This window comes from Coenobita brevimanus, chromosome 89 (assembly GCF_032717465.1).
Source record: "Coenobita brevimanus isolate Jiangsu-jjx chromosome 89, ASM3271746v2, whole genome shotgun sequence".
NCBI lineage: Eukaryota > Metazoa > Arthropoda > Malacostraca > Decapoda > Coenobitidae > Coenobita > Coenobita brevimanus.
The window spans coordinates 21,184,279-21,196,778 of record NC_137042.1 but is presented as its reverse complement, the minus strand read 5'-3'; the positions used below and the strand labels follow the sequence as shown (position 1 = coordinate 21,196,778).

The 12,500-nt window shown below is 41.6% G+C and overlaps 1 protein-coding gene across 1 annotated transcript in view; it reads right to left on the bottom strand.

Moving 5' to 3' along the window:
- Window positions 1-12,500, bottom strand: part of LOC145411413 (follistatin-related protein 5-like) — a 338,220-nt gene that overhangs the window by 86,379 nt on the left and 239,341 nt on the right. The window contains exon 2 of the mRNA XM_080281453.1: window positions 11,657-11,715. Within this exon, the coding sequence (XP_080137579.1) occupies window positions 11,657-11,707 (51 nt within the window). The 5' untranslated portion in view covers window positions 11,708-11,715. The remainder of the gene's footprint in view (window positions 1-11,656; window positions 11,716-12,500) is intronic.

The following is a 12,500-nucleotide window of genomic DNA, read 5'->3' as shown; positions in this document are numbered from 1 at the left end:
GGGAGGGAGGAAGGAAGCAGTGACAAAAATATGGATGCAATGCGAGGTGAAGGAAGTGGGAATGGACGATGTGGAGAAACTGGGACAGATTAGAGGAGAGGAGAGAAGAGGAGAGGAGAGTGGAAGAAAAAACAGAAAAGAAATGGGAAGAAAGAACAGACGAAGGTGGAGACAAGGAGGGAGGAGGAATAATGAAAGAGGTAAGGGGAGGGTGAGAGAAAGAAGAGGAAGCAAAGGAAGGAGAAGAAAGGAGTGGGGTGATGTGGGAAGGAATGGCGAGGTGGAGAAGAAGGGAGGGTGGAGATGAGACGGGAGGAATGTAAAGGTTGAGAAGAGCTGGAGACTGAATGGGGGAAGACGGACGTGGAGATGGAAAGTGGGAGAAAGGAAGAAGAAAGAGAGGGAGAGGGAGGAAGAAGAGTTGGTGGAAAGGGAGAGGGAGGAAGAAGAGATGGTGGAGAGGAAGAAGAGATGGTGGAGAGGGAGAAAGAAGAGTAGAAGAAGAGAGGGAGAAAGATGGGGAAGTGGAGACGGAGAGGGAGGGAAAAGAAAGGGATATGAAGGGCAGTGGAAAGACAGAAATATGTGTTAGGAGTTGAGGGGCGGGGAGAGGAATGAAGGGGATGGGACGCGAAGGGAAGGGAGGATCGGAGGGGAGGGGAGGGGAAGGGGGAGAGGAGAGAGAAGAAGCGGAGAGGAAAGGGAGAGAAGTGGTGTAAAGACAGAATAATGTGTAGGGGTTGAAGGATGGGGAGAGTTATGGTGAAAAACAAAAGAGGGGAAGAGGAAGGGAGACATAAATAAAGAACAGAAGAAACTAGAAAGGAAGAAGGAAAACATCTCAAAAGAACGACAAAATTGAGAGAGAGAGAGAGAGAGAGAATCTATGCACTGTATTTGTGTCAACTAGATACACAGACGACACAGACATTATCCTTACCGAATTAATTCTTAAAACAACCAGACAGTTTTGTTTTCTACACACTTTAGTTTACGATCAGGTTATTCTATCAGTTATATAGAAAAACTGGCAGAAGTAATGTTATGTGCGGCTGATATACCTGAAGGAACCTTTCGAGTAACACCAGAAGGAGTAGTAAACATGAAACTACTGATCATCATGCAATGAAATTAAATTGCTCACTGTTATTGAATTTTCATTTTTCAGTCTTTTCGTGATTTGAAGGACAGCTGAAAAACGCATAAAATCATTCTTTATAAGTTGATCTAGGCCATGTATATTCTGCCATATGTAGTCTGACAATATGCAAAATTAATCCATATATTTTGTCCGTGCGACAGCTATAAAAGTTTACAGTTTTCAAGCTACAGTCTTATATATTTGAAACGGGTATTGATACAGCCCAGAAGAAGGTCACGAGTACTATGTGGACAGATCGAGGGCGTAGCAGGAGTGGGCACAGTCACTTCCTCCGAACCCAACCCCTCCCCCCTCAGTTTCAAGATAAATTAGGGCATTTTGCATGGCCGTAAACAAAAAAGCAAAGGGTATCCGGTATGACAGACTCTATGCCTGGTGTTTCGAGGGAGGAGGCAACTTCCAATCTCGACTCTATAAGAAAGTAAATGTTATAACAAAACTTAATGTAATCGTGTAAGGGTATATTTACAGGCTCAATGACGTTGTAGACACCACAGGAGTCGCACCTAAGAGCACAGGGAGGGGAGGCAGACCAATCCTCGCCTACCTAACAACATATCCACAGTTTATTTTTGGGGATAACTGGGTGCATCAGTGGGTGTCTCACGTATCACTGGTTGTCGTATATCAGTAGGTGTCGCGTATCCGTAGGTGTATGCATTGCGTGTTGAGGCCTTAACCTGGCTAACCCAATCAAAGCCGGGTACCACTACAAATTAATATATATTTTCAATGTGCAGGAGTAGGGTGGAATGCGCTTACACATCAATCCCACTCAAGTATACCTGCTCCCGGGCACAGACAGCCGCTTATGGAGGCACAAGTCATTAAGCCGGTGTAGAAGAGCAGTCCTAATTAAGCTATTCTATTATCATCTATATTTGTAGTGCTGGGAGGAGAGAGAGAGAGAGAGAGAGAGAGAGAGAGAGAGAGAGAGAGAGAGAGAGAGAGACAGACAGACAGACAGACAGACAGAGAGAGACAGAGAGACAGAGACAGAGAGACAGAGAGAGACAGACAGACAGACAGACAGACAGACAGATAGAAAGGGGGCGCAGTGAGGAAACGAAGGTGGAAGAGAAACGGAAGAAGAGAGGGAGAGAGAGAAAAATTAAAGATGAGAAGGGAGGTACAGGAGAGAGAGAAAGGGGAAAAGTGGAGGAAGCGATGGAGGAACGAAGGAAAGAAGGAGAGTAAGGGAGGTAAGGGAAGAGGGGAATAGGGTAGGAGACGGGCAAACCTGGGAGGAGGAAGAGGGAAGGAGAAAAAAGAATTAAAGAAGGGAGAAAACGAGGAGAGAAAAACAAGGGAAGGATATACACAAGTGGGTGAAGTGGAGAAATAAGGGGTGGAGGAAAAACAAAGGAACGAGTGGAAAGGATAGAGAAAGGGAGCTGGAGAAAAGATAAAGGGAGCTGAAGAAAAGATAGAGTGAAAATAAGTGGGGCGAGTGGAGAAGAAAGGAAGGGAAAGAGAGAATAGAACGGAAGAGAAGTAAAGGAACGAAGGAGGATGGGAGTAGGGAAAAGAGCAGCAAAGAAAAAAAGGTGAGAATGAGAAGTAGGAAAAGCAGTTGGAAAGGGGTAAAGGAAAGTAAAGGATGAGAGTAGCGAAGGATGATGAAAGACACAAGGATAGATAGAAAAAAACTGAATGGATGGAGGCAGACGTGGGAAGGAGGAAGAAAGATAGAAGGGAGAGAGAGAAGGGAAGGAGGAAGGAAGGAAGGAAGGGGGTGGAAGGGAGGGAGCCTTAATGATGTCTCTTGTAGTCTCCCTTCAACTTCCCAGAGTGCTGGTGGTTGTGGTAGTTGTTTTGGTTGTGGTAGATGTGGGTGGCCGTGGTGGTTGTGCCATTTGTTGCAGCTGTGGTGGTCGTGGTATTTGTTGTTGCCGTGGTGGTTGTGGTATTTGTTGCAGCTATGGTGGTTGTGGTATTTGTTGCAGCTATGGTGGTTGTGGTATTTGTTGCAGCTATGGTGGTTGTGGTATTTGTTGCAGCTATGGTGGTTGTGGTATTTGTTGCAGCTATGGTGGTTGTGGTATTTGTTGCAGCTATGGTGGTTGTGGTATTTGTTGCAGCTATGGTGGTTGTGGTATTTGTTGCAGCTGTGGTGGTTGTGGTATTTGTTGCAGCTGTGGTGGTTGTGGTATTTGTTGGTGACTTTGGCAGTTGTGATAGTTGTGGCGGTTATGCTGGCTGCGACATTTAAAGGTTATTACTGTATTACAGTCTACCACATTTGTAGGCAATTTGTTGTAAATGTTGACTACTGAAGAAAAAGTGTTTTGCTTCATTATATTGGAAACGTTCGCCGATGCTTTTATAACAACTACCTCGTGCAATCTGACAGGTCTATTGTGAAGTACTTGTCAACTAGCATATTGTCATGCCCATTAAAAAATTTGTACTATATACTTAAACCAGATCTCGTCGTTATCTGCACTTTGATTAATCAAACAGCTTTAGCTCTTATAAACGTTCCTCATACGATTTGTTGCTTAATCTGGATATCATTTTTGTGGCTTTTCGCTGCACCCTTCCTAATTTCTTCAAATCCTTCTTGTAAAAAAAGTGACCAAAACTTAACACAGTACTCCTAATGAGGCCGTACTAGGAACTATACAAGATGAGAGTGATATTCTCCGATCTTAATTCAAATGCCTTGGCTATAAATCCGACTAGTTTATTAGCTTTCTTTATTGTTTCCGTGCACTGTCGACTTGGTTTCAGTATCTGCTCAGTAGTAGGTGCAGTAATTACAGTTCTGGCTGGTGAAGTTGTGGCACATGTGGTGGATGCAGACATTGTGGGAACTGGGGCAGATGTAAAAATATGCGGTAGTTGTGGTAATTTTACTATTTGTAGTCCTGAACTTATGGTGCTGGTACTACTGAACTCTTTTCACATTAACTTGGCCCAGATTTTCATCCTACTGCGGATTATTTCACGTAGCTCAGAGGCATAAAGATACTATCATGGCTCTACATCCTTTCCACATTACGTCCTCGTGAACAGTACCGTACTCTTGTGTTAATCTTTTGTTAGAACTCAGCAATGATGATGGACAGAGGACAATTTTAGGCCAAATTAAACTGAACAAATTATAATACTATTATTTGTACTTTCAACACCTCTTAACCTTTTTGCTGCTAAGGATGCACTGAATATCCGTTCACTTAACTCTTTCAGTGTTATGACATCACTACTTTAGTTTACGCTGGCTACCTCCAGACAATTTCATTCAACTCTGCAAAAATCACTAGCACTAATCTCCATGGATTCTTTCTGTACGATGACGCCATTTAAACCTCTAAATGCACTAGCATTTTTGTGGTTTATTTTTCATGCCACCAGACGGTTTCATGCAGATTAGGAGAGCCCACTGCTACAGAAAAAGTCATGAAGTCTTTAATTTCCCCAGTCGGTAAGGCCACTCTCAAGCTAAAATCGTCTGGAGGTAGCAGTGTTAAAATGTATTCGCGCTACCCGCATATGATCTTCAAATTAGTCAAGGAATCTCACGGTGACAGGGTTAAACGGCCGAATACTTAAGCTTAAAATCGCGGAGGGGCAGCAACCCCCACTATCTGACGACAATTTCTGCAGCACATGACCTAGGTAAAACGTGTCTTTCCTCTCGTAATTGTTACAGGCAGCATTCTAACGTGGGATGCAGGCTAATCGCATCTAGTAACTACTGATGCTCCACAAAATGTCCGTCACATTAAAGGTTTCATCAAAAGTCAGTGGGTTACCTACTCATTCGCTATTAACGTCACAAGCACAGCGTCGAAAGTAAGATATCTGGGGCGAACCAGGACTGGCGGACCTAAACTAAGTGAACGAGTGCTGGCAGGGTGTTGAATAACTGCTATGATACTTCCAAATCGACTCCTTTGGTAACAGTATGCATTAGTCTTTAAAATTCATCTGTACTTCACTTTCTAATCACTTTCTTTGGCAATAACATGCACTACTCCAATTATGGTATACTCTTTAGGTATATTTGTACATCCTATGCTGAGAAACTTCTCTGGTAACGATGCGGGACTAACTAAATATCTTCTTTAGCTTAAAAAACAATTACCAACTTAAAATGACTGCCCAAACTGTAAACGTTTTCGTATATTCGTACATGCAGATAAACAGGGAAAATATCGAAGAGATGGGGACAGATTTACCTACGTACTTCATGTTACCGGGTTATATCAATACACGCTCCAAACATTTATGTTTAATTAATATGGTGAGGGAGTGAGGGTATTATTCAGGCAAAAATCAGATTATTTTGTTTTGTAGAAGGTAACCCTGCAGGTAATAAACAACGATTTCGTTGGTTTGAATGCACTTTCTTCAGCTACGAGAAATGTTAGCAGTACAAGAGTTGAAAGGTTAAATACAAATGGACGCTAAACAGATAAGGTGAGCCTTCCATATCTATCTATCTACGTACACACACACACACACACACGCACACACCATCCATTCTCCTTTTGTCCCATCACAACCCACTCCTTCCCAACTTATAGGACAAGGACGACCAGCCTCGCTCGACCGTGAGTGGTGGTATAGTAGTAATAAACTCCAGCCACTCCTCAGCTGTAAACCCTTATGGGTCCCATCAGATGGAGAGCTTAACCTTTTTTTTTTTTTTTTTTAATGCGAGGAAGAAGGAACCAAAGGCCATGAGCCCGCAGTAACAGTTCCCTCCAAGAGAAAAACAAAATACAATAGCGAGCCAAATTCAAGATCCGATCATTTTGAGATGCCTGGACACACTGCGTTTGAAAGACTGGAGATCATAGGAAGCAGGAAATACAGACAGAGGGAGACAGTTCCAGAGCTGACCTGTTGCATAAATGAAAGACTGGGAGTAACGGTTAACTCTTGCATTAGAGAGTTGGACAGAAAAGGGATGAGAGTTTGCTGCCAGACGGGTGCTACGCGCCCGTCGTAGAGGTGGAGGAATGCAAGCAGACAGTTCAGAGGAGCAGTGACCATTAAAGTAGCGATAGAAAAGAGATAAAGATGCAACAGAGCGGCGAAGAGACAGAGGTTGAAGGGAGTCAGTAAGAGGAGGAGAGTTAATGAGACGAAAAGCCTTTGACTCCACCCTATTGAGAAGAGCTGTATGTGGGGAGCCTCCCCACACATGAGAGTTGTACTCCACACAGGGGCGGATAAAACCCCTGTATAGAGTCAACAATTGTGCAGGGGTAAAGAAAGAGCGGAGTCGGCTTAGCACACCCAATCTCTTGGAAGCAGATTTTACAAGAGATGTAATATGATTTTTCCAAGATAAGTCCCGAGTAAATGAAACCCCAAGCATGTTCAAGGATGATGCAGGATTAAGCTGAATATTATTAAACATTAGTGGGTATACCTGTGGAAGATTTTGTCGGGTTGATAGGTGTAAGAACTGAGTCTTAGATGCATTAAAGACAACCACATTATTTTTACCCCAGTCAGAGATACGAGCCAAGGCAGACATTAGGTGTGCCATAGCCTCATCCCTTGCTTGTTGAAGTAGCTGTTGAGATGGGCGTTGTGGGAACCGAATGGAAAGGTGAAGGGTGGAGTCGTCAGCGTATGAGTGGATAGGGTTAGATGTACAGCTTAGAAGATCATTGATGAATAAAAGGAAGAGAGTTGGTGATAGGACAGAGCCCTGAGGAACACCACTGTTGATAGATCTAGGAGAAGAACGATGGCCGTCTACAACAGCGGCTATAGAACGACCAGAAAGGAAACTAGCGATGAAGGCACAGATAGAAGGATAGAAACCGTAGGAGGGCAGTTTGGAAATTAAAGATTTATGCCAGACTCGATCGAAAGCCTTTGAGATGTCAAGGCGTCATTTTGCTATATGATTACCATCCAACGTAGCAACTGGTTTCCAAGGTTACAGGAAGATATCTGACTTGTCATTCAGTGATGAGTCACTAAAGGTAACATCACTACATCGTGTGAGTTGATGGTATGCACCCCAACTACGTTGCATACAAAGTGCATACATACATAAATCCGCACACGCACGCACGGACGCACACGCACACACACACGAGAGAGAGAGAGAGAGAGAGAGAGAGAGAGAGAGAGAGAGAGAGAGAGAGAGAGAGAGAGAGAGAGAGATTCCATCAATCACGCGAGATGAGGTGGGATCAGTGAGGGAGAACCAGAAAAGTCACCCTCCCCTGCCCTTCTCTCTGTCTGTCTGTCTGTCTGTCTGTCTGTCTCTCTCTCTCTCTCTCTCTCTCTCTCTCTCTCTCTCTCTCTCTCTCTCTCCTTTTCTCCTTATGTGCATTATTCTTATATTTAGTTTCTATGATCCAACAAAATACTCGCTATACCCATCAACCAGTCGAAACTTCTACATTACCAAAAAAGTCTACGGTGACAGCACGCCACATTTAACTTACTAAATCACTCGGGCGACACGGACGCTAGATTTACTCTGTGTGAGCTGTAACAATTTTTTTATTACTATAATCTAAGACAGTCACACACACACACACACACACACACACACACACACACACACACACACACACACACACACACACACACACGCACACACACGAATCAATAAAGCCCTGCACTTCAATGACATTTCCGCTTTTCTCTTGTTACATCCAGACGATTTCATTCAGCTTAGGAAGGAGCAGCAGGTTTGGACGAAACGATAAATTTCCTTTAATCCTTTCACTATGAAAAGATATTTGTTTTTATCGTCATTACTGCCAGACGATTTTGGTTTAGGAAGGATCCCCGTTTTAGAAGGACTAGATGTTGTTGTTGCTGCTGTAGTCCCAGGTTCATCTGAAACGGGAACCCGGTAGACTGCAGGTTGAAGTCGCCCTTTATCAGCAGCCCACCATCCTCAACGGCAGGAAGGGAGCTGAAGGATGTTTGTACGAGTATAACCAACCAGGGGAGTCGCTAGGTTATTTCGGTGCCACCATGTGAAGGTATACCACTCCAGTATCATGGAAGGGTGATAATACGACAAACACATGTAAACAACAAACCCACTTCACCTACCCATAACAGCCAAACGTGCAGAGTCACCCTTCCACTTTAATTGCTGCCGAAGTATGTCAGTTATTTTAATTATGGGTCGGGAGTGTGCCGGCGTGTGTAATGAGATTGTAATTAGTGATAAACGGGGGCAAATTTTCCGCTGTAGTAACAATTCGCTGCTGCTGATTGAACTTTGGTGGGAGATGGTATTATTTCTCGTTATCATCATTATTATCATGGCATTATTTTCGTTATTTCAATCATTCTCTTTTCTCTTCCATATACAGCACCAATTTTCTTAACCTCTTCAATGTGGTGACTACGATGGCTACCTCCAAATGATTTTCTTTAATTATTTCAAGGTCGACTTATTTTATAGTAGTTAATGATGGCTATATATAACCCTCCAGTTCGAAAGTCCGTCGCAGAAATCAATAAAATCGTCTGAATTTTTCAAGAACGAAATAAAAATAGCGTCGCGTACTGAAGGGGTTGGCGAATAATTAAAATACACAACATTAAGACTAATTATAAAAAGAAATTTCTTGTAGTTCCTCAGTTTACCCAGGTGTGAAACTCATGGCTCTAAATTACTGCAACCCCCCCCCCTCCCCCGGCTCTCTCTCTCTCTCTCTCTCTCTCTCTCTCTCTCTCTCTCTCTCTCTCTCTGTCTCATGAACACCATATATCCACCTACCTACTGTCAGCCACCTAATCCTAGAGCTCAACTAGAATGGCCAAGACTGGAACGACTGGAACGCCTCCCACCCCATTATCCTCTATCATGTCATTATTATTCCATTCTTCCTAACTCCAAATGATTTTACGCAGATCTGGAGAAGGGTTTTGAACTGATTGGGTCAGATGTAGCCTTCATTAACCCCTTAACCTACAAGAGGTCTCGCTCCATCCGAATATAATCGTCTGTTAGGAGCAGTGAAACAATTACACGACGTATTCGAGTAGTGGGGATTTAGGAGGCTTTCTAATATATCTTTTCTAGATATTTATTTGTATATCAAACCTAAATATTCTAGTTCACGTTATGTTATTTGCAAGTTTTTTTTTTACATCTACACAGTCTACCGTAACAGCATACACATGAACTAGCGAGCCGCATGTTAAAAAAAAAAATGCGCTAGTTAGTGTCCGAAGATATATGAATCCTACACTTGACTTGTTAGAAGGTGGGGTCTCACTCAGGTATTCAATTCTGACCAGCGCCAGGACACGATATCACCGGGAGAAACCACATGACCTTTAAACTCTATAATACGGTGACGTCATTTCTGCTTTATTCATAACAGCGTCAGACGATTATACTTAGTTCATGAGAAACCTTCTGAACTGAAAAGGTTAGATATCGACTACATCAACTCTTCTCGCTATTGTGAGACTAAAGTTGAATAAGGTCGTCAGGAAATAGTACGAATAAAATATAAAAAGACATCACCATAACTCAAACATGTCATCCAACCATTCCAAGTCATCCTACCTCATGTACTCCTACACGTTATCCTCCAAAATCTGCCTTGCCCTTTGTTTTCCCATATAAAACATGAACTCCTATACAAATATTGAAAAAAAAAAAAAAATCAAATGCAATGTTTACGAGTATTTTTTTTCTTAAATCTTCTCATTCACTTCAGACTACACATAAAAATGGTCCGGCAACTTTGTGTATTTCTTACATATAAAACAAAAAAAATTACACCTGGCAAGAATTTATTACACATAATACGATATTTATCATCACTCTTCATTACCATAAATACTCTTAACATCTTCATTACGATGTGGTATATAATATTAGTCTATTCTTGCTGTCCTCCAGATGATTTATCCAAGTTAGGAAAGGCTTCTTGTACTGAAGGAATTAATGAAGGGTAAATATAACCTCTCCACTTCGAACTATCTCCTAAGCAACATAAAATCGTCTGGGATAAAAACACGAATGAATTAAAGGCGTGCTCAGCTCAAGGAGGAGGTAGTGGCAGAATCGGTAGAGAGCCGGCCTGCAGTCTAAATGGGCCCAGGTTCGAATCCAGGCTGGGGCTGGGAACAGTTTAGGGGTTTGAATTTCATAAAGAACAGACTTTTCTGATCTACCAGATAACCCGCCGACACGTCACAAAATTACCCCCGCTAATACCAGTACATCAGTCCTGTATGAGACAGCCCTAGCATGTATTCAATATGGATGGTGGGTGTTAGCGCCGAAGTGGTAACATGTAGAGGTGTATGGTATGCAGGAGGACTACTAGGCCTTGGGAGCAGGCTGTAAAGCCTATGTCCAGAGTAGGATACATAAAAAAATAATAAAATATTACTTACATGTAAATTAAATGCTTGCTGTGCATTAAAAGAGCAATTAATATTTGCTCTGCATGGCTTATATTACCTAACAGAATATATATACATATATTTACATATATACATATATATATAATATATATATATATATATATATATATATATATATATATATATATATATATATATATATATATATATATATATATACACACACTATACACACACACACACACACTTACTGAACAATATACCCAGATAAAATAATTAGTGTCTTGACAATTGTACAGTAAAACATTTTCAAACATTTTACTGTCCACATAAAAAGTAAAACAAATCGTTCCTCTATTTGTTGAACAATGTCAAATAAATCTTTTAAAAAGTTATTTCAGTAGTTGTAAAGCTCTTTTAAAACGTTATTAAAGTCGATGTAGTGCTCCTTTTCACCATCTAAGAACAAAGAAGCTATACTTTTCAAAATCTACATGCTTATCGTCTGAGAGCTTTTCTGAATTTATCGTTTTCACTGCGATGACGTGTTTCAGTTTATGTTTTCTATCATCAGACAATCTTATTCCGTTCAGGAGAAACTATTCGACTTGGAGGAGATAAATGTAACGTTCATTAACTCCTCCAGTGTGAAAGTTTTTTCGTAGGATGAATAAAAGGTTATGAAAGGTGAAAGAATAAAATAACAAATGCGTTACCGTATTCATTAGTTTATAGAAAGACTGTAATTATTACCTCCGCCAACGAAAGTTGGAAGATGTTATGATTCACCCCTCTTTGTCTGTTTGTCTACAAGATATAAAAAAGTTACTGATGGATTTCACTAAAACTGTGTTGATATGAGGATCACAGGCCAAGACAAAGGTGATTAATAAACTCTGGTGGTGATGCGAGTTCGAGTCCCGGTTCAGGACAGTTTTTGTGTGTTTATCCACAAGCTCTCAAGAAGCTACCGGTGGATTTCAATGAAATTTTGTGGATATGCGGGTAATGGACTTAGGAAGAGTTGATTTAATTTTGGTGGTGATCTGAGTGGTCTGGTATACGAGTGGAGGAGGTATGTGCTCTCTGCGTACGCTTATCTTGTTCTTTATTTTACAGTAGCGTTTGAACATCACCAACAGCCTGTGGAGCTATGAGTATGCTTACCATGGCGCTACAGAGGGCTAAGAGGGCCATCAGGAACCACACTCGCTCCATCCTGCCGTCTGTAACAGAACAGAAAGATTTTAAGACAGTGAAAGAGAGATGCCACACATTTATAGTCAGTGAGAGAGTAAGAACGCTCACTTGACAAAGATGCGCGCGCGCACACACACACACACACACACACACACACACACACACACACACACACACACACACACACACAATAAAATAGCACGGTATAAGGGGAGGGACGGAAGGGAAAGTACCGGGAATAGAAGGGAAGGGACGGCGAGGAATGTGATGGGATGGAATGGAGAGGAAGGGAAAAGGAGAGGAGTTTGAGAGTAATGTATGCAGATGGTGTGATAAAGGGAATGGCGGCAGGAAGAGAGAGGGATAAATGAGAGGGTGGACATGAATACAGAGCTACATTATACAACAACACTAGGGGGGTGGGAATACACTGGAATATACAACAACCCAATTTACATACCTGGGATAAAGATAAACATAAATAAAGAAAGCACATATTTAAATACAATAAAAGACTATACAACACACACACACACACACACACACACACACACACACACACACACACACACACACACACACACACACACACACACACACACACACACACACATAAGTCTATTTAATATACCATGGCGCCACAGAGGTAATGGAGGGCCATACATGCGACATAGGAAAATTATATATATAGTTTTTGAAGGTGAAAATATATGTCCAGATGCATATAGGGTATACAGAAATACAATGTGTATGTTATGCGCAAAAAAATAATTTACTTAATGTAAACAAAACGTATACAAGAAATTATATT